At 44.1% G+C, this 22,981-nt stretch overlaps 1 protein-coding gene across 1 annotated transcript in view; it reads right to left on the minus strand.

Moving 5' to 3' along the window:
- LOC143404168 (uncharacterized) overlaps positions 1-22,981 on the minus strand; it is a 108,575-nt gene that overhangs the window by 68,341 nt on the left and 17,253 nt on the right. The window contains 2 exon segments of the mRNA XM_076862469.2: positions 9,696-9,845; positions 10,143-10,340. Coding sequence (XP_076718584.2) covers positions 9,696-9,845; positions 10,143-10,340 — 348 coding nt within the window.

The following is a 22,981-nucleotide window of genomic DNA, read 5'->3' on the forward strand; positions in this document are numbered from 1 at the left end:
AGCTGTCAGATTCACTGAATGACAGAGGATTCAGCACCACTCGTTCAGGAGCTGGGAAGGGCTGTGGGGAGAAAACAGAGGGAAACCAAACCTGAAGGATGACAAGAAATCCATTTACAGACAGCTGTGAAGACTATTTGTTCATTCATTTTGCTGTAAGTGATGCCTTCATTTGCTTGTTTGTGAATTATCCTTTTGCTCCAGAAGAATGCCAGCTCACCCAATGCAGAAGTTTGTTATCTTAAGAGCTTCTTCTCCAGCAACTTGAATATGGTTTGACATATACCTGCTCCCTTAGTGAGTAAATACAGAATCCTTAAGTGCCTATGCATCCTGTCCTAGTCTCTCAGGGAATGCAACATGCATGGCATCTGACATAATGAACTGCTTCAAACCATTCATGAGCAGTTAGGGTCTTCTGCCCCTTCATAGGAAGAAAGTGAGATTACTGTTCTTTCAAATGGGAAGTGGATTAGAAAAAGAGTTAGACAGAACCAAGCTTCAAAAACCTGTTGGTGACTACAAAGCTGTGAACAAGACAGAGGGAGGGGGTGAAGAAGAGGAGGAGAGGCAGAGATTGACAGAGGGGAGAGATGAAGGGGTTGGAATAGAGAGGAATTGAAGAACAGAGATTGGACACCCTCAGGTTCAAGTACCTATGGACACTGAGCAAAAGTGCCACCTAGGAATGATGCAGCCCAAAGGACAGAGAGAAATTGGGGCACTGTGGGGCTCACTAATCATGTGGATGGGTGTAAATCCTTTCCTGTCTCTGGGCCTCAGTTGTGCACAAACTCAGAGACTGGACCAGGGCAGTGTTTCCCAAAGGGTCCTTCCTGGACAGTGTTATGGTCATGTTTGAAGCAATTCAAGAATTATCAGAGGTAAAATGACTAGATTATGAGTTGTCTACTAACCAGTGGATTAATCCTCTGATATGGATTAACTGGGCCTTATCTCTGCACAGCTAGGGTGTGAGTGGAGGAAGTAGGTCACGGGAGTGTGACTTTGACATCCATATTTTGTCCCTGGTGCATGTAGCTCTCTCCCTGCTTCCTTGTTGCCATGTCCAGAGCTGCTTTCCTCCACCACATCTTTCCACCTGCCTCTCCTCAGACCCAGAGCAATGGAGTTGGCCAACCATGGGCTAGACCTCTGAAACCATGAGACAAAATAAACGTTTCCTCCTTTAAGTTGTTCTTGCTCCATCTTTTGGTCAGAGCAATGAAGAACTGACTAAAACAGGCATGTTTAGGGGTTGGCCCAACAGCATTTATTTTATTAACTATCAGAACAAAAAGAGTTAGTAATAAGGTCATGATCAGGTTAACTAGAGAGGAGGCCTAAGACTGAGAATGTAGGTGATGTGCCCTGGGGGGAAGCAGAACCACAAGCTGTGGAGAGAGGTGGGTGCCATATGTGGGAAATGCTGGCCTAGGTGACCTTGATGGAGCCTTCTGCTCTGTGGCTTTAAGGCACAAAATTTCTGGTCATGAGACTGTGCACAAGTTATCTCGAGAGGCGCCTTGCGGAGATCTCTGCACCTCTCACCCACACTTCTCTTGGAAGAGGAAGCGGATCTTATATGTTCACCTCATGCTGTCCTCCACCCTCTGGAAGCCAAGAAGCATCCTGAGATGTTGGTAACTATCCTGAATGCCTTAGACTCTGCATAAGGTGGACTTTGAGCTTTTGCCATGACTGTTCCCTCCTGATCCACGCTTCCCTGTGCTCTAATTTGGTCACTCTTGTATTCGTCTCCCTACGCATGTGTCAATTCTCTCTGCCTGCCCCACTTGGCACATGCCCTTACCAATCTTGAAATCATGGTACAGGCTTGTCTCCCTGGCTGGAAGAATCCTGTTTACTTGGCAAAATGCTGAGAGCCCAGTGAATGCTGTGAGAGGAGAGGCAGTGTGGGAAGTTCACTGCTGATTCATAGCAAAGTTCTGGGTTTTTCTGAATAAATCAACAGCCCCCCACAGCCTAGTTTCCTGCCTCTCCCTCCCAAACATGAGATTGAGGTTCCTGCAATTGCAAGATCCTTCCCCCATGTGCAGAAAGACAGGAGTCAGAGACTAGGTGGGAGACAATCTGGCTGTGCAAAAGGAGTCCAGTGGAAAGGAGCAAGGGACTCACAGGGCAAGACCCAGGTCAAAGCCAGCCAGGAGCAACCAAGGTCAAAGCCAACCTTGCACAACTTCAATAGTTCCCAGCATCTTCTTCTCTAGCTCCCAGTTTGTGGTGGTATGTGGGCCCAGAAAGGATCAGAAACATGTTTCTATGTTTCTTGTCCAAGCCACCCAGGGTAGTTTCCTTTCTTCAGGGCACATATGGGGGTTTTCATATTAGAACCCTAGCTGGCATCAGCTATTTTAAAAACAGCAGGTGGAGCTGAGCCTCATTGAGCAGATCCTGTGCGTAAGTCCCCAAAGAGTTCATCAGGGGCCCCAAATGGGTGTTTTGGTCCACCAGGCTACATGGGGCTAGGAGGGCAGTTTCTGTCCCTCAGGACACTTGCAGATTTACTTATAGAATTTTCATTCAACAAGTAACTCAGCAAAGACAAAATCTTAGCTAGCTGTCAATGCACACACCTGTAATTACTGTGGCTCAGGAGGCTGAGGCAGGAGGGTTGCAAGTGCAAGGCCAACCTCAGCAAAGGCAAGGAGCTGAGCAACTCAGTGAGACCCTGTCTCTAAATAGAATACAAAATAGGGCTTGGGATGTGGTTCAGTGGTTGAGGGCCCCTGAGTTCAATCCTCACTATCAAAAAAAAAAAAAAAAAAAAAAAAAAAGCTTTACCACCCAGCTGCTCAGGGAGGTTAACCTGCTCGCAGGTCTCCATGGAGACCACAGATGCATATATGTTCCCTTGCACTTCCTGGGCAGGGCATCTGCTCTGAATTCACAATGCAGGACACAGAGACTGTGCAAGGGTCAGGAGGACCACCTCCCACCACAACTCCAGGGGATTCCCTGTACCCATTGGAGAGAGGTAAGGAAGGGATATCTGTTCTCTCTAGGAGGGGGACCTCTGACAGCCTGGGAGATCAGGCCAAAGATGGGCTGGGCAGATAGGACCCTAGGAAGACATAGGCATGTGGTATCCAATGTGCACAAAACTCACAGTCCTGTGAATCAGGGGTCGGGAACCCAGGAATTAGGTGCATCACTTCCTGGGAGATGGAAGCAGCTTCTTGTCTTGGAGTTCTGGTCCCTGGAGCCTAATGCCACCCAACTCTCTGAAGCTCTTGGACTCTTCCCTCCCCCCAGCCTCTCCGTCTCTTCCCCCTGCTCTCTGAAGTTCTCTTCCCTCCCACCCTCAGCCTCTTTTTCTGTCCCTTTCAGTCAGTCTTTCTTTGTGCACTGCTCTCTGTCTCTGTCTCTCTCTTTTTATGTATCTTGTTTCTGTCCCTTTCTGGGCCCCACATACCACCACAAACTGGGAGCTAGAGCAGAAGATGCTGGGAACTATTGAAGTTGTACAAAGTTGGCTTTGACCTTGGTTGCTCATGGCTGGCTTTGACCCGGGCCTTATCCTGTGAGCCCCTTGCTCCTTTCCACTGGACCCCTTTTGCACAGGCAGATTGTCTCCCACATGGGCTCTGACTCCTGTCTCTCTGCACATGGTGGGAGGAGCCTGCAATTGCAGAAATCTGCAGGGCTCCTAAGTACATGCTTAGGAGCCCTGCAGATGGGGAGTGATCTGCTTGACCTTGGACATGGTTCTACTTCTCTAACCTCATGGCTCCCATCAGAAAACCATAATAACTCACTATTCCCAGATCACAAGAGTGAAGGGAAATTAATTGTAAAAACATTCTTCATACATCAAAGCAGGAACATAAGCCCAACCACCTCCAGGTCCAGGCCAGGAACATGAAGAACAGAGGAATGAGCTGGAAAACAAAGGCAGCATGCAGGGTGGGGACTGTGGCAAACTGGAGAGCCCAGGTGGCATGGATCTGCCACTCTGCTCTAGCTAATTACCACTATGCACAGGTACATAGATTGAACATGGTCAAACTCCAGACTTTCTAAAACTAGAACATAGATCTGTATTTAAATTTGTTCATGTGAACAGTTTCACTTTGTGGACAGGATTTGGCCTGGTTTCCACCAGCCTTCCTTTTCTGCATGTGAGGGTGCAGCACAAGGGCCTCTCTGATCCTCCACCTCTCCATGAAAAGGTCATAGGCTGAAGACTCACCTTCCCAGAGCATCCCTTTTGGTTAGTAACCTCTTTCACTTGGAAAAGAGTAACTTCACATTGTGATACATTTATGTGGTGAAAGATATAATCAGGAGTTGTGGTAGATGGTAACATGGTGGCAAGTGACTGAGGGGTCACTTGCCACCATGGGAAGGTTATTGGTCTCCATTGGTGAAGTTACTGAGACAAGCCTGCATGTTGAGCTGAGTTCAGAAACGCTCACTCTCCCTTCTAGGAACTGAAAATTAGGAGCTTGGAATCCATGTTGTGACTGTGAGGATGCAGGCAAGAGATGAAGTCCTGATGTGCTGAGAAAGTGCAGAATGCTAAAAGACCCTGCATCCACAGTGATTTCACACTGATGCCACCCCAGCCCTAGGATTTCAGATCTCCAGGAGTCTTGTTCAAATGGGACAAGAAGATATCTTATAAATCTTAAAACCATTTGATGGATGTTCTATAACTGGGGCTAAGCACATCCTAATATTACAGTATCTTCTGTCCAAAGTGAGCTCTGATGGAGTCTTGCTCAGGAAGAAATCAACAAAAATGCTATTGAGCCACACTTACAGGCTGGTCATTTTCTAGGCTCTTAGATTTTGAGGTGAATTGAACTAAATTCATGCTTTTACAAAAACTGCAAACATAGAGAAAAAAAACATGCAAAATGGTGAGGCTGTGCACAACATCTGCTGTTGTTCATGGTGGCTCCACATGGGAGACTTCACACTTGAGGACCTGGTGGATCCTTGGTGACCAAAAATGATGGCACATCTTATGCTGCTGAATGGGGTGGATCTGTGCATAACCAATCCCAGGTTTATGTGAGTGTACTCTGAAAATTCAGAAAATTCTAGAAACCTCTGCTTATGGACACTTGAGCCAATCAGGCCAAATCAGATTCCCATGTTCCCACGCCTAGGCTCCCCTGGCTGGGAGTCTAATGGCCTTGATTGTGTCTGACCAGAAGGTCAAAGCAAATCTTTGCCCTCCCTGAAACTCCTACATTTGGAATGCTCAGGCATGGGTGTCCTCTCCTTGTTGAAAGCTTTGCCAGCCTTATGCAAGTCCCAACTAAAATCATGCACAGTATGACTTTTGTAAAAACAATGTTTTATAACCAAGCATCATTGTTAATTTGGGTAAAATATGTAACAACTGTGGAAATAGGTAGAAACTTAATTTCTGAAGTAGACAGTAGGTTTTTTTTATAAAATGTTCCAAGGCCTCTGTGGAATTTATTACATTTCAATATATTTATTTCTTCTTAGAGTTTGTAAAAACATATTGAAGAGGGGAGCGACCCCCTTCTCTGAGTTCCAGGTCCATGCAGTGCAGCCTGGATACCTGCAGAGCCCTCTAGAACTGCTTCATCTGCATCCCTGAAATTTTAGACATGGTGATTGTCAGGTCCCCATCCCCCACCCCTGGCAATCCCCCTTCTACTCTCTGTGTCTATGAGTTGGACCATCTTAGGGACCTCCTGTGTGTGGAGTCCCGCAGTGTTGGTTGTGGAACTGGCCCACTTCTCTTGGCCATCTGGGACTCCCTTGTGTTGTTGTGGACTGCAGGCCTTCTTTCTTTCTTTAAGGCTCCATTGGGTGATCAGCCAAAATCTGTAAACCTATGCATCTTTTGATAGACATTGAGAATGTTTCCACATCCCAACTCCTGTGGCTAACACTACAATAAAGATGGAAGTGCTAATACCTTTTTCAAATCTTAATTTCAGTTCAATTGAGCAAATACACAGAAGTGTTGTGGCCAGTTACTGAGAGCTTTAGTTTTAATTTTTCTGAGGAACTTCCAAACAGTTTCCATAGCAGCCACACCATTTTGCATTCCCACCAACAGAGGGGTTCTGGTCCCCCTAATCCCCACTAGCACTTGATGTCTTTTGATGGTTTTTGATAAGAACACATGGAACTATAGCATATGCTGTGATGTCTCATTGAGGTTCTGATTTTCATTTCCCTGAGCACTTTATAACAGTCATCTGTCACACACCAAATTAACTCAGCACCATAAAAGCCATATATGAAAACCTCATAGCTAACATCATAGTCAGCAGTGATGGGGGGAGCTGTTCTTGTATGATCAGGAATAAGAGAAGGAGGCCCAAGCCAGAGCAGCTAGGAAAGAAAAAAAAAAAAAAAGAAAAGAAAATACACCCCAATCAGAAAAGAAGCAGTAAAAATGTCTCCATTTGCATATGACTATCTTATAGACACAAAACCATAACAACTCTATAAAAAAATCAGCAAGAAATAGTAACTGAACTCAGTAAAGTTGCAGAATTCATAAACCAACTTATAAAACTTTCTTGCATTTCTATACATTAATAATGAACTGTCTGAAAAGGAAATTAGAAAAACATCTATTGTCAATAGTATCAGAAATAACAAAATAATCAGGCATAAACTTAACTAAGCAAATAAAAGTTCTGCACATTGAAAACTACAAAATATTGAGTAGATGATTTTAAAAAGATACAGATACAAAAGCATTTCATGTTCATATATTAGGAGATTTAATGCTGTTGAAATACTACCACTAACATAGCCATCTATGGATTTGATGCAATTATTATCAAAGTCCCAATGGCACTATGCTTTACAGAAAGAGAAATGAATGTTTCTAAAATTCATACAAAACCTCAAAAAACTCAAACAGCTAAAACAAACAAACAAAAACCTTTGGAAAGTGACAGAAGTAGAGGGATCATGTTTTCTGATCACAAAGGTATGGTAATTGAAATGCCATAGTGTGAACGTCTAGTGCGTTCGGGTCCCTGGGTAAGGGTCACGAAATAACCGGTACACAGGGGATGCAGAGCAAAGGCAGCAATTGCAACTGCATGCTGAGGTTTATTTGTAAGTTCCTTTTATATTCTTCTTCTAACAAAGCAAGCAATTCTTCAATAACACTTTGCCCACATTGCCCAGATAACATGCCTCAGCGGATACACAGAGCTAACTTCAGATCGTTCCTGCTTATTTGATAAGTAACCTCCTAAAGTTCTTTGTAGACATTATCTACTCCCCTGAGGATGCATCTATCTCTTCAGAATGTACTGTTCCTAGGACAAGTATGCAGGAAGCTTCTTCCTCTTGGCCAAACCATGCAGAACTTGTGACTTGCGATAAGGAAAAGAGAACGTTTCCTCCTCCTAACTGAGGTTTGCCTCAGCTGACCTAAATCACAGCCACAGCTCTTGCAGACTGTCAGGCCTGAGGGAGCTAAACTCTGCACACTGGAACCCCAACACCATAGTACTGGTATAAAACAGACCTAGAGATGCATGGAAGAGCACAGAGAGCCCAGTAGTAAATCCATGCATGTATGGTCAGCTGATGTTCAACAATGGGGCTAAGAATACACAAGCTGCTAAGAAACTGGACACCCAAATGCCAAAGAATAAAACAAGATTCTTATCTTATGCCACATGCAAATCACTTCAAAGTGGGTGGAAGACTTAACTGTGAGACCTATGGCTACAAACTTCCTAGAAAAAAATAAACAGGAGGAAAAACCCTTCATTGTCCACTCATTCATATTAGTCTTGGCAATTATTTCTTTTTTATCCTTCCTTTTTTCTTTCTTTCTTTCTTTCTTTCTTTCTCTCTCTCTCTCTCTTTCTTTCTTTCTTTCTTTCTTTCTTTTTTTGACATAACATCAATAGCACAGACAACAAAAGCAAAACTAGATAGTGTACACGATCATCCACTATTCCAGAAGTGGTCGAACAAAGTCAGGGTGGAAAACAACTTGCAGATGGGAGGAAATACTTGCAAACTGTTAATTTAAAACATATATATATATATATATATATATATATATATATATATATATATATATATATATATCCTAGAGTTTAATAGCAAAAAAAGTTAATAATCAAATGAAACCATGGGCTAAGAACTGGAAGAGACATTTATGCAAGGAGACCTGTCTTTTTTTAAGCCTAAGCAGCCCCCCAGGAAAGACATGGGTGTGAGTAGAGAAATGGTGCCCAGTGACTTTCCCCAGGAAACTGGGGTCTGATTCCCAGATGGTGGGGACCTTGACTGCAATGATCAATTTCATGGTAAAATTTAAAAATTTACCACAATGACAATAAATATGTTATTTTTTTTTAAATATTTTTTTTATTGGTTGTTCAAAACATTACAAAGCTCATGGCATATCATCTTCCATACATTTGACTCAAATGGGTTATCAGCTCCCATTTTTACCCTAAATACAAGTTGCAGAATCACATCGGTTACACATCCACATTTTTACATAATACCATATTAATGACTGTTGTATTCTGCTACCTTTCCTATCCCCTACTATCCCCCCTCCCCTTCCCTCTCCTCTTCCCTCTCTACCCCATCTGCTGTGGTTTAATTCTCTCCCTTTTTTTTCCCTTTCCCCTCACAAACTCTTATATGTAGTTTTATGTAACAAAGAGGGTCTCCTTCCATTTCCATACAGTTTCCCTTCTCTCTCCCTCTCTCCCACCCCACTCGTCTCTGTTAAATGTTAATCTTTTCCTCATGCTCTTCTTCCCTGTTCTGATCTTGGTTACTCTCTTTATATCAAAGGAGACATTTGGCATTTGTTTTTTAAGAATTGGCTAGCTTCACTTAGCATTATCTGCTAAATTGAAATTCTTGGGCTAAGTTAAGCATGCACTTTAAATTTTGTTATATGTTCTGAAACTTCTCTGCAGAAGGTTTATGACAATTTTGCATTGTAATTATCAGAGCATAACAATTTCACTTTCCAGCACTGTCAATATAAGGTTTTCTCATTTTCTTTATTCTTTGTATTTGATAGTCTCACACACACACACACACACACACACACACACACACACTTTATATTTTCTTTGGATTACTATATTGACATGAAATGTCATCTCAACTGTTTGGTATGTCATCTTTTATATATAAATGGCCTATATTTGGCATTTTCCATTTTTCTTGGGTTGTTTGTTTCTTTTTACTGAATTGCAGGAGCAATTGAGGTTCTGATTTTGGTATATGATTAACCTCTGGTGAGCTGTGCAGACACCAACAAGAAAATCACCAAAATACTGTTTTCGAGCAACTGTCAACAATTTTGCCTTATGTAGAGAGCCCTTTGACAGCTTGGGAATTCTGGTTCTACTTCTAAATTTCCATCATGAAGTCAATTTTTTTTTCAGATTATGATATTATGGTGAATACGGTTGATATTGGTGAGAAGATATTTTCAATATTTTACAATCATGTTTTATAATTACATGGATAACATTTGGTGACCCAAATCAGACTTAGGTACTATATAAGTCTCTTGAATTAATGAATAGAGTCAATCCATGAAGCCCTACTGAAAGAAAATTCAAATAAAATCAGGAAGACGAATAAGCTATTTTTTCTTATTTATTTCTTTGTTTGGGCTATTTGTTTCTTGTTGAGCTCCTGGGGAGTTTCTCCGTGGTGGGATGTACCTGCACCTAATCTGGGCCTCAGCATCCTCGCAGGTCAGCAAGGAAGATTTGGGCCAGGCCTGAGCTCCAGCAGGGGGGTCGGCTGGTGGCAGGATGGTTCCAGAGCTACCCTGTGCAAAGGCTCCCATGCTTGTCAGCAAGGCAGATCTCCTAGGAGCAAGAGCTCCAAGGGGGGTCTGCAGGTAGCAAGATGGCCCTGGGCCTACCCTGGGCTCTGGCTCCTGCCCAGGTGACCAAGGCGGATCTGGGCTATGAATGAGCTCTGGGAGGTGTCTGACTGATGGCAGAGGGGATTCTGGGCCATTGCTAAGCTCCAGCCAGAGTACCATGGTGGCGGGATGAATCAGGCCTAATCTGTTCCAGGGTTCCCCTTCAAGTGTGCAATGATCTGGGCGGAGCCTGAGCTCAGCCTGGGATCTGCAGGTGGAGGGCACATGCAGGGCTTACCCTGCGCTCTGGCTCCCGCTCATGTCATCCAAGCTGATCCTTGCCAGGACTGAGACACTGTGGGTGTCCTGCTGCCGCCAGAGGAGGTGCTGGGCCATGCCTGAGTTCCAGCTGGAGCTCCAGTGGGCGGAGGCAATTCTGGGTGGAGCCTGAGTTCCAGCTTGGTTGGCAGTTGGGCGCAGGTTGTTCAGGCGAAGCCTGTGTCTTGTGGGGGTCTCACAGAGGCTTTATGGATCCGGGGATACCTTGTGCCCTGCCTCCCAGGCATGTTGGCACCACAGATCTAGGTGGAACCTGAGATTCTTGGGGAGTCAGGCGGTGGAGGGATGGAACCTGGCTTACCCTGGACACCATCTCCTGTGCAGGTTGGCAAGGGAACTGGGCACAGCTGATTGAATTCTGCTGCTGGCAGGATGGAATGGGGCCTACCCTTGCCAAGGCTCACACACAGGTCAGCAAGGCAGATCTGTGTGCTGGATGAGCTCCAGAGGGTGTCTGACTTTGGACGGAGGCTGTCCTGGGCTAATCTCCAGCTCTGGAGGGTGTGGGCCAGTGTCAGAATGGAATGGGCCTTGCAGGAGCTCCTGAACAGGTCGTCCAGGGGACCTGGGCAGAGCTGGAGCTCTGGTAGGGTTCCAGTGGTATGATGGAACCCGGTCAACGCTTGGACTCAGGCTACCCTGAGCTCAAGCTCTGGCTCTTGCCTAGGTGGGAAAGACCAATCTTGGCGGAGCTGAAGCTCTGGTAGTGGCAAGATGGAACCCGTCCTACCCTTGTGCAGCCTCCTGTTCAGGTCGGCAAGGTGGATCTGGGCATTGTATGACCTCCAGTGGGTGTCTGCCTGTGGGCGGAGGTTGTCCAGGGCCGACCCTGAGCTCTGGAGGGAGTCAGCTGTTGTTGGAATGGAACTAGCCCTTGAGGCTGATCTGGTACAGAGCTGAACACTGCCGGGTGTCTGTTGTTGGGCACAGTGAGTCCTGGGCCAAACCTGAGCTCAGGCAGGAGTTGCTGGGGGTCAGAATTAGTCTTTGGTGGAAACTGAGCTCCAGTGCCAGTCTCATGGTGATTGGATGGACTCCGGCTATCCTGAGACTAGGCTCCCTTGCACTTCTTCGTTGTGGATCTGGACTGGACCTGAGCTCCTACAGTGGTCTGCTGGTGGGGAGAGGCAGTCCTAGCCCAAGTCTCAGCTCTGGCGGACAATGGTGGGATGGACCCGGGCCTACCCTTTCCCGGCTCCTGCACAGGTTGGCAAGGCTGATCTGGGCAGAGTCTGAGGTCCAGCAAGTGTCTGCTGGTGTGCACAGGTGGTCCTCATCTGGACATGAGTTCTGATTAGGTCTCCTGGTTGAGCAATGGAAGCGGGCCTACCTTTGTCTGGGCTCCTGCGCAGGTCGGCTGGGTATATCTGGATTGCACATGAGCTCAGGTGGGTGTCTTCCAGTGAGTGGAAATGGTCCTGGGCTGGGCCTGAGTATCCCGCGGCTGGTGGAATGATACCAGCTCTCCTGGGCACTGGCTCCCAGCATGTTGGTGAGGTGGATCTGGGAAGGTCTTGAGTTGGGGCGGGTGTCTCCGGACCTTTATTTTATTCATTTACTTATGCGTGGTGCTGTGAATCAAAGCCAGTGCCTCACATGTGTGAGGCAAGAGCTCTACAACTGAGCCACAACCCCTGCCCCATTTGCTTCTTTTGACCTTTAATCATAACATCTTTTTGTTCTATATCATTTTTTCATGCATGCATTTGAATTTTACCAAGAAGTTATTATGTGAAGTTGCCTGCAATGCTTCCCAACTTGGCCCCAATTCAGACCTTGATTCTCATCCAGATTATATCCCACACATTCACCTCACCTCTGACATGCCTGCAGAAGAGAGATGACTAAAGGAATAAGGCATGTTAGCTGACTCTCAACTTTTGGGAAAAGTTGTTTTGAAGAGGTGAATGTTAAGGGGTCACTTGACAGAGATCCTGTAGAACGCAGAGCAGGTATGTTTTTGAATAGGATTTATGTATTGATAAAGTTTGTTTATTTCTTTTTTTTTTCTTTTTGCTGGTGTTCATGTATCTGTCTTTTTTTTTTCTTTTTAGAACGGGGATAGAACCCAAGGCGTTGGGAATGCGAAGCAAGCACTCTGCTGCTTTACCACTGAGCTGCTTCCCAGCCCATTTATTCATTCTCAGCATGGGAATTTGGGGCTGCTTTTATGAATGAATCTACTACGAAGATTTTAAAAAGAAGAAGAAGAAGAAGAAGAAGAATGGCTTTCCTATATAACAAACTCAATTAGCATAATTTGGACCAATAGCATTGGTACTTCTTTCAAATCATAATTTGCATAACTTTTGGACAAATAGCAGTGGACCAAGTGCTATATGAATGCCTTGGAGCCTGTTCTGAGGGAGAAGCTGCCTTGGACATCAGGATTGCTGCATTGGAGTTCAGTCGGATTGATTTGTGAATCCCTGACAGATGATTCTTCCACTTCGAAGAGACTTCAGAAAGAAGAAGAAAAGTTGATGATTTCCGGGGGTGTGCTGCAACCCTAGATGGAATGGCCCCCTGTTAGAAGGTAGGACTCTTCTTGGTTGCAGAGGTCGCTCGCCTCCCTGCTGCCCCTTGCAGATCCCTACCTGCCAGCAGAAGCTGTGGATTTTCATCTTCGAACTCCAGTTTCAAAGGTATTGTTATATGTTAGATAATTAGCATGTAACTATTTCAGTTTATTAATTTTAATTTCTATTGGTGAAAATTCTGTGATTCATAAAGAATAGAAAGTTACTTCCCATAGTTCTGTAGATCAGAAGTGGGAAAAGTCTGTCCCAATAGTTGTGTCATCATTTGGCAGAAAACTGGAAGAGAGTAAACCCACTCTTAAAAGCCCTTTTTCTTTTTATTCATTTTAATTTGAATCCAGTAGTATCAAAATGTGTAAAGAAACCTAGGACATGGTTAATTTTATTAATTTTAATTTATTGGTTGTTTTAGTTAAAAAATTCATTTTTTAATTTTTATTTTTAGTTTTCTATGGACCATTTATTTTATTTTATTTATATGTGGTGCTAAGAATTGAACCCAGTGCCTCACACATGCTAGGCAAGTGCTCTACCACTGAACCACAACCCACAGCCCATAAAACTCATTTTGATATAGTCCATGTTTTTATAATATCTTATTCTATTTAGAGTTGCATTCTTATGATATACATGGTGGTGGGAATATCTGTGTTGGATTCACATATCTACATGGGAAAGCTATGTCAAAGACTTTCCACTGTCTTTCCTTTGTTTATCCCCCTCCCTTCCCTTCATTACCCATTGTCTAACCTACTGCACTTCTATTCCCCACACTCCTCCCATTGTGGGTTAGCTTCCACATATCAGAGAAAATATTTTACCTTTGTTTTTTTGAAAATGTCTTAGCTTAAAGTAGCATGATAGTCTCCAGATCGAAACATTTAATGGCAGATAGCATAGTTTTTTCCTGCTAATTGATATATTTGTTTTTGATATTTTATTTTTTTAGTTGTAGATGGGCACAATATCTTTATTTTATTTTTATGTGGTGCTGAGGATTGAACTCAGGCGCCCGCACTTCCTAGGCGAGCACTCTACCGCTGAGCCACAACCCCCTGACCATGATATCTTATTTAAATCTACTTTTATAAGATTTGTTCTGATTCTACATGACAGCAGAATGCACTTTGACATATCATATATGAATGGAGTAGAATTTCTCATGCTTCTGGTCGTACATGATATAGAATCACATCAGCCATGTAGTCATATATGTACATAGAATGGTAATGTCTGAATCATTCTACTATCCATTCTATCTTCTGTACCCTTTCCCCTCCATTCACTCCTCAACCCAATCTAAAGTAACTCTATTCTTCCATAGCCCTCCCCCCGACAACTGTGATTAGCATATGCATATCAGGGAAAACATTCAACCTTTGGTTTTTTGGGATCATGCTAATATCACTTAGCATGGTATTCTCCAGCTTAATGTATTTACCAGTAAATTTCATAATTTCATTCTTGTTTAAGGCTTAGTATTCCATAATATATATATATATATATATATATATATATATATATATATATATATATATTCTCACACATCACAGTTTCTTTATCCATTTATCTGTTGAAAGGCGCCTAGACTAGTTCCATACTTTAGCTATTGTGAGTTGAGCTGCTATAAACTTTGTTGTGGCTGTGTCATTGTAATATGCTGATTTTAAGTCATTTGTGTATAAACTGAGGAGTGGGATCACTTTGTCAAATGTTACTTTCATTCCATGTTTTCTGAGGAATCTCCATACTTCTTTTCATAATGGTTGCACCAATTTGCACTCCCACCAGCAATGTGTGTGTACACCCTTTCCCCCCCATCCTCGCCATCATTTATTGCTATTTGATAATTGTCTTCTTGATAATCGCCTTTGTGACTTGGATGAGATGAAATCTTAGAGAAGTTTGGATTTGCTTTCCTCTAATTGCTACCCATGTATGTTGAACAATTTTTCATGTATTTGTCGGTCAATTGTATTGCTTCTTCTGTGAAGTGTCTCTTCAGTTCCCTAGCCCATTTATTGATTTGGTTATTATTTCTTTTTGGTATTAAGTTTTTTGAGTTATGTATGTATCCTGGAGATTAATGGTCTATCTGAGGTGCATATGGTAAAGATTTTCTCCCATTCTGTAGGCTCTCTTTTCACATTATTGATCATTTCCTTTGCTGAGAAGATGCCTTTTAGTTTGTATCCATCCTTTTTATTGATCTGGATTTTACTTCTTGGAATGTAGGAGTCTTGTTAAGAAAGTCAGATCTTAGGCCAACATGGTGAATATTTGAGCCTACTTTTTCTTCTATTAGGCACAGGGTCTCTCTTCTAGTGCCTAAGTCTTTGATCTATTTTGAGCTGAGTTTCATGCAGAGTGAGAGAGAGGGGTTTACTTTCTTTTTGCCATATGTGGCTTTCCAATTTTCCCTGCACCATTTGTTGAATAGGCTTTCTTTTCTCGAATGCATACTTTTGGCACCTTTGTCTAGCATGAGATAACCGTGGTTTTGTGAGTTTTTCTCTGTATCTTCTATTCTGTACCATTCATTGGTCTATGCATCTGTATTGGTGTCGATCTATTTTGGTGCCAATACAATGCCAATTTTGCTACTGTGGCTCTGTAATACAGTATAAGCTATACTATTATGATGTATCCCACTTCACTCATCTTGCTGTGGATTGCTTTGGCTATTCTGGATCTCTTGCTTTTCCAAGTGAATTTCCTGATTGATTTTCTAGATCTGTGAAGAATTGTCATTGGGTTTTTTATGTGAGTTGCATTAAAATTCATGTTCAAGTGCATATTAGTGCATATTATGAAAAAGAATCCTGGCTCAACATTGACCTGACATTTATATGGTCACAGGTGTCTGTTGACCCATGAGCTGTCCCCTGCACACTCGGTGGTGGGCAACTGAGGTTACTCTCTGCATTTCAGCATTAACAGCATCTTATATTTTAGACTACTCTGCATGTTGGTGCTGAGGTCCGGGTTCAGCCACACTTTGCCTCCACACAACCAGGGATACATTGCTGGGTCTTTTAAACTTTTAATTGTATCTGAAGATTTCTTTGGTCCCTTCAATCACTTTGCTTGATCAACTTCTGAATGCTAGGCACTATTAACCATACAAAATTGTGGGTTTAATGTGGTACATTCAGTTACACCTAAGAATGTAATTTTACCATTAAATTCTTAACAATTTTTGACCAAGGGTATTGTAATTTTTCAGGGCGCCCTTGTGCCACCAAAGTGGTCCTGTCTGTTGAGTATCTCCTCATGTCTCTGTGTCAAAGCACCTGGTGGCTTTCAGTTAACACCAGTTGAATGGGATTATTATTTCCTGGCACCAGGACACCCCTTTCTCCATCTGTTCTCATCCAGCCCCTGCTGAGTTGCATATGGTGTGCATGGCTATGTGCAGAGGACGAGGTGAGGTGCATCATGCCAAGTCAATCTTGATGTCCTGTGGGGCCCTCTGGAGACATTAATACAGTCTTGCTTCACAGGACCTGCATATTTTGACGGGAATCAGCAGTGATGAGTGAAGCAGTAATTGGAGGTTTTGCTGGACCTGAACTGTCTGTCCTCCTGGCTCACAAGTCTGGTTCTGAAGTTGGAGCTTCCTTCTGCCTGAGGGGGAGGGACTGGGACAAGTGACACCTGGTGCCCCAGAGGTGGTGTGGAGCTTCCCTGCAGGCACCTTGCTCTGCAGGGAGTAGCTGCACTTTGTGCAGACCTCACAGGGGCTCTTAGAGTCTTCTTGCAGGAGGCTGAGCCAGCAGAGCTCAAGCAGGGCACCCTAAAAACTGGAACCCTGCTCCAGGTGGCAAACCCAGCAAGGGAGACACAAAGGTGTTTTTTCCAGCTCAGATTAGTGAGGTTGCCAGAGGTTGCTGCCATCACAAAGTGAGTCCAAGAGCTTTCTTTCTTTGGTGATAATGACTATCTGGGTTGCCTGGTTTGCCTAGATTGTACTAAAAATTAGCTGAGCAGTGTTGCATTTGCTTCCAGTTCCTCTGGTGGCTTTACTGCCTTCTGGATGTTGGCTCCTTAGGGGAGACTACACGGTGGGGCATGAAGGGGAGTGGGGGCACCTGCCTGGAAGCCCTTGGGTGCTGGGTGTCTTTGGTGTTTAATGCTGGGTTCTTCTCTCCTTTGTCCCCCAAATGGGCTCATGAGGGTCCTCTTGGGCTGAAGGCTCAGCCCTTCACAGTCACCTGGCATCTGACAGGCAGGACAAAGTTTGGGGGTCTTGAAAATAGTCATCCTGCAAAACCAGCTGCTGAGTTGTTCACCCAGTGAGGAAGCTCAGGAACAAGCCACTAGTTGCTATTTATCAACCGAGGCTCTGAGCACTGGTGTGTGTCTCATCTCATGCAAGCAGCCTCAAAGGGTTTGGGTGAACATAGGAAATAGGTCCAGGAAGATGGGGTGACTTGCCAAAGGTCACCCAGCCAAGAAGCAGCAAAACTAGGACTTGAGCACTGCTTTGGGGTCACTTGCCTCGTGTTTTTGGGGAATGGTAGGGACTGAGGTGACTGGGGTACCAACCCATGTGGCAATCTTCCTTCTAGCAATTGTGGCCACACTGGGGTGAAGGCCAGCTCAGGCCACTAGAGCTAATGTCTCAGCAGAAGCCAGGAGTCTGGATTCTTAAAATGTAAAATACTCTGATTTTAACCAAGCTACAATGTTCTGATTGGGTAAACCCTCGGGGAGCACAAATGGTCTTGGAACATTAGTTTATCCTGGGTCCAGAATCCCCTGAGTGCCATCTCCAGAAGGACCCCATACCATCCCTCTGCCAGGCTCTGGGGGCTTCTCAGCTCTGTCTTTGGGCAACCTGCCTCTCGAACTCCTCTCTGGATTCTCCTGTTGGTCTGAAAACATCTAGCTTCTTCTCCAGGTAACAGTCCTATAGATAAGCACCCACGATCCTCACAGTTCCTGCTTGAGACCCTTGAGAAGAAATCAAACCTCAGACTCCTTCTTTAGGCTGACCCAGTATGATCCCTCCTGCCTGATTCTGAGCTTCTCTTCCCAGCCTGATCACCCCAGCCTTCCTGCTTTTCCTCAATACACCAGTCAATGCACTCTTCCTCTTAAAACCCCTTTGTTTTGAACCAATTTTGATTGTGGAGAGAAATCACAGGAAGATTACAGACAGCCCTGCACATCTTTCTCTGCCTCCATGAGGCTGCTTCCTAAAGAAAGGTGAAAAAAAGGCTACCTGGAGGAGGTGGCCCTTCAGCTGGGAGCCAAGTGATAAGAAGGAGCCAACTACTGTATGTAGAGACCTGGGGAGGGAGCAGACAGTGCAAAAGACTTGTGGCTTCCACCTTGTTCCTGGTGTGACTGACAGAGGGCTGGTGAATGGAAACTGTTCAGCAGGAGCAGCAGAGCAGGCTCCTCATCAGAGGTCAGAGCCAGAATCCTTATCCAGGACAATATTTGAGAAAATCAAATTAATGGCAAAACATTTCATATGAAAAGCTAGATTTATGACTTTGAAAATCTATTGGAGGGATGGAGCGGGGTCGGCCAGTTCTGTTGGCCCAGGCAGGTGCCTATGTCTCATACAGAGGGACACAGCTCCCAGGCCACCCAACTCTCTTGAGCCCTGAATCCAGCCTGCTGATGCCCTCAGCTATGCCTATGATACCTGCTGCCCAGTGATTCTGAGTTTCTACTTCCAGAGTGAGCCCCCTGGTGTGGTTGGAAACCACACCACAGAGGCCAGTGGAGTGTTGGGGAAGGGATAGGATCCTGCCAGACTGCCTGGGCTCAAGCCCAGACCCCATTCTACCCAGATGTGTGACTCTACAGGTTGCTTACCCTCTCTGAGCCTCAGTTTCCACATCAAATGGAGCAAGTAATAGTACTTGTGGTGGTTGGGAGGATTCCTCTGGTCGGGTACTGTACAGGGCTGTGGCAGAGTGTGCCATGTGAATGGGGTGGAATCTAGAGCATTTCACCCTCTAGGCATCCACAGCAGGAGGCCCCATGCTGGGCATGGGTGTAAAAGTAACCCAGGACATCTGTATTCACTGCACTTGCCAGACAGGCACAAGCAAGAAGCATGCACAGGGAGGGGGATACATTCTCTCCAACCCCTTGTCCACATGCCTTTCCCTGGCTGGGGAGCAAGGCTTTGGGTGTAGTCCTGCCATCTCTGTGCTGGTGGCCTTTGGCAAGTGTTTCCCTGCTGGGCCTTTTCACCACTGGCTCCAGGGGCCACCAGGAGGAGGTAGAAAGACTTTCTGTGTCCAGGGAAAGTGGGGATGAGCAAGGTTAGGGTCTAAGAAGATTGCTTCCTGAGGCACAGACAGTCATTAAACCTGGAATGACTTGAGTAACCCTCAGGAGGATAGACCCCTCCTGCATTCCCACCAATGGAGTGGCATGAGGCAGAGGGTGGACAAGTCCACCAATGGATCCATGGATGTGATTTGACAGAAACAATGTTGAGCACAAAGTGTCATCACAGACAGTCACAGGGTAATTCTGTTTATATGAAGCACAAAAATCTAGAAACGAACATTTGGCAATATAAGGAGATATAACAAAAATTAATGCAGAAGTCCCCTGGGGCCAACAGGGAGCACATTTATGAGGACGGTTTCCCAGGTTGGGGGTTGAAACCTGTGTCACCATTGTGTTCTGCACAACTCCTATAAATTTTAGGGATTGTGTAATAGATTTTAAAAAGTTTTGTTTGAATGAAAATCTGCCCAACTAAAAATTAGGCCTGTAAGTCTTTGGGCTGGATGCTCTAGAATTTCCTTGCTGGAAATGAGTATCTAGGATGCCCTGGTTGTCCTCAGGGGCCATCAGGGTGACCCTAGGTTTAGGTTAGCCAGGTGATACTGTGGTAAGGGAATCCGTCAGAAGAGGCTCAAGTACCTCCTGGGTCCTGGTGGTTTCAGACAAGAGTCTTGTCCTGTTGAGTGTCAATTTCCTCCACTGTGAAATGGGGAGAACTTAGTCACTGATCCCCCAGGGCTGGCATGAGGGTTTTTGGAGGTGATGGTGCATGGAGTGAGTTCAGCTTTGATTCAGGGTATGTGCCATACATCAAAGGCTGCTGAGAACAGGTAGAGGGCAGGAAGAGGTGGAGTACCAAGGATATGAACCTTCAAGAGAAGCCCTGCTTCGGTCACTCCTAGGGCTCTACACCAAGGAGCCTGCCAACTCAAGTTCAAGCCCACAAGGACCAGCTGGTCTTTAAGCACATGGGCTCAGAGCCTCCTCCTGTTCTGGTCGTGTGCACAGCTGTCGCTCATGGCCACAGGCTCACTCTGACCCATCAGGAGCCCAGGGCTCACTTCAAGCTGACCTCCAGCTGACCTCCTCCCCTGCCCAGATAACATGGCTTGAGGCCCTCCCACTCACATGGGGTGATCGTGCAGCCTATCTCCCTTTGAACCATGTATATCTTCCCTCTGCTGATGGAGGGCTGGACCCCAGAAGGTGGGGCACTGCTCTGGTGAGAGCAAGCCTAGGAGGTGCTCCCTGTGTTGGCACAGTCAGGGCCCAGGAGTGACCTGTTTTGGGGGCCACTTATGTTCCTCTTTGTCACATACTAGGGTTTGTCTCCTGTTGTGTGTGCTCTGAGTGCAGGGTGAATCCTGCAAGTCACAGGTGTGCACTTTGCAGAGTGTAGTGCCAGGCTCACCCACAAACTGATGGAGGAAGGGACAGGAAACAGCCTGCTGGCTGGGATTTCTCAGGCTGCTGGCACAAAGCAGGGTGGGCTTAGCATGATGTCTGAGGAAGCCAGAACCCCACACCTGGGATCTTGGGGCTTGGGAAGCTGAGGCGGGGCTGCTCTTCCAACTGGGGTGTGTGTCTTAGTCCCCTGTTTGATGACTCTTGTGACAAATCCTCAGAAAGCTGGTGTCTTTAGACAACAGAAACTGGTTTTCACATATTCTGGAGGATGGAAGTCCTCCATGGTGTTGGTGGATTGGCTCCCTCCGAAGCCTAGGGAGAGGTCCTGGACTGGCTCTGGTACTGCCAGCAGTGCTTGTGGTCCCTTTGGATCTCTTCATCTTCACTTGGGGCTCTCTTGTGTATCTGTGTGTGTCTGGCATCCTATCCCATCTCTTATGAGGACATTTTCATTGGCATTAGGATGACTCATCTCAAGACCCTTAACATCATCACATTGGCAAAACCCTATTTCCAAATCAGGTTGCATTTGTAGGAAGTGGGGTAGAGACTTGGAAACAGCTCTTTTGGGGACTTCTGGGGCATGAATGTATCCCCAGCATTCATGGGTTGAATACTTGGTGCCAAGTGTGACTATGTTGAGGGAAGGGATCTTTGGGGTTAGGTGGCCAAGAGCATTCTTCCCTGAGGAATGGATTCATGTGGTCTCACCGGGGTGGGCTCCTGATGAAAGGAAGTGTTTGGCCTGGTCCCCCTTCCCCCATGCATGGGAGTATACTCTTGCCCTTCCACCTTCCCCATGAGGGACAGAGCAAGTAGGTCCTTGCCATTTGCCAGCATCTTTATTATGGACTTCCAGCCTCCAGAACCATAGGAAACAAATCTCTTTTCAGCTGCCCTCAGGTATTCTGCTACAGCAGCACAGACCAGATCAGAAAGGGACATGCTTCCCACCACTGCATGAGGAAAATGATGTTAATGCCCCTTGTGATCTTCAATGTAATCTTGTTTTATATTGTCCATAACATTTATAGGTTATCCTCTAAGTATTGATTAATGACCTTGAACTTAAATTTCTGCATCTATAAATGGAAAAATACTTCTATAGAGAGGCTGCAATGAAGAACTAAAAGAATATTGATTGAAAATTTTTAGAGTTTCCTGTGTGCCATACGATGCTATATCCAATGTTAAGGATAAAAGTTGAAATAAAACTTTTAATATTAATTCATGTTACTATTTATACTTTTAAAAATGATTTTATGTAGGAGTTGAAATTGTGCTGGTTCTTAAAGGGAGATTAAGTTTTTTTTTGGATAAAATGTTATTAGGTTGAGTATCCAGTAATTAGCTAGAAAAATAAGTGCAGCTTATTATAGGGGCAAGATATTTGAGATAAATTTGCCAAAGTTCAGGTTTAAGGAGAAACTAAACCTAAAAAAGTGATGGAAGTTAATAAAACTACTGAAAGATAATTTTTACCTGAAAAAAAGACAAAAAACATAATTAAATATAGGACTTAGAAGAAGCAAGACAGGAGGTGAATAGGAATATAAGCTATAATAATTCTGAAACAAAATGGCCAAAAGGATGGGAATTATTATAAACCACCAATCTCTTGGAACATTGCAGAGGATGAAATTTGCAAAACAGAAAACAAACAATAGTGTCAATAGTATAAAAGAATGAAAAATTGTCAAAAAGAATTTAAAAAGCAAAAAAAAAAATAACATGAGTTTTAGCAAATAGGGTACAATTGACTTTGAACATACATCATTAGAAAGGCATGACTAATATGGTGATGGGATTTATAAAGAAATTAGGACTATAAGCTTTGAGGATAGGCATATAACATTTTGATCACAAAGGAGACAATGAAAATGTATGTTCACCAGAGAGGCAGCAAAGTCAAGAGAGGGTATTTTGTTTTTTAAATAAGAAAGATCTCTTCAATTTCATAGACAATAAAAAGAGTGTATTGTCCAGTGATCAAATTAAATTAATTCACTGGTATTAATGACTTGTGTCTTTAAATCTTGGGGCTTTTCAGTGACCTTTTCAATTTTCATTGCTTAGGACTCACTTGGTTTTTCCTCTTCTTTTTGTTGTTGGTTTTGATTGATCTCTTGTATGATTCTGGAATATGCCATAATTATTTATAGAGTTTGTGCATGTTTTCATACTTGGAAATTGACTTCAAATTTTTAAATTTGAAATGTCAAATAAGACTAAATATAGAAGGCATACATGGTTTATATGAACACTCATAGTTAATGTTTATAAATAAATAAGGGAAAGATCCTAGAATACAGCTAAAACATTTGTTATCATATAGATATTATTCTCAAATAGAAGTCCAAAGTCCAGGAGAACAAATCAAACATTTTCAACAAAATTTGATCAATTTTCAGTTTATGGTTTAATGAATTTTGGACTTTCTATAAGAATATTTGAACTTAATTTCTGAATGCCAAGTAAAAGGGAAAACAATACATACTCAGCAATGGAAATAATGGGTTTGAGCCACTGAGGCAAGGAAACACAAAGTTGAATTCAAGGAATTATATTACAATAGTATCACTAGAGGGAG

This window comes from Callospermophilus lateralis, chromosome 7 (assembly GCF_048772815.1).
Source record: "Callospermophilus lateralis isolate mCalLat2 chromosome 7, mCalLat2.hap1, whole genome shotgun sequence".
Lineage (NCBI taxonomy): Eukaryota > Metazoa > Chordata > Mammalia > Rodentia > Sciuridae > Callospermophilus > Callospermophilus lateralis.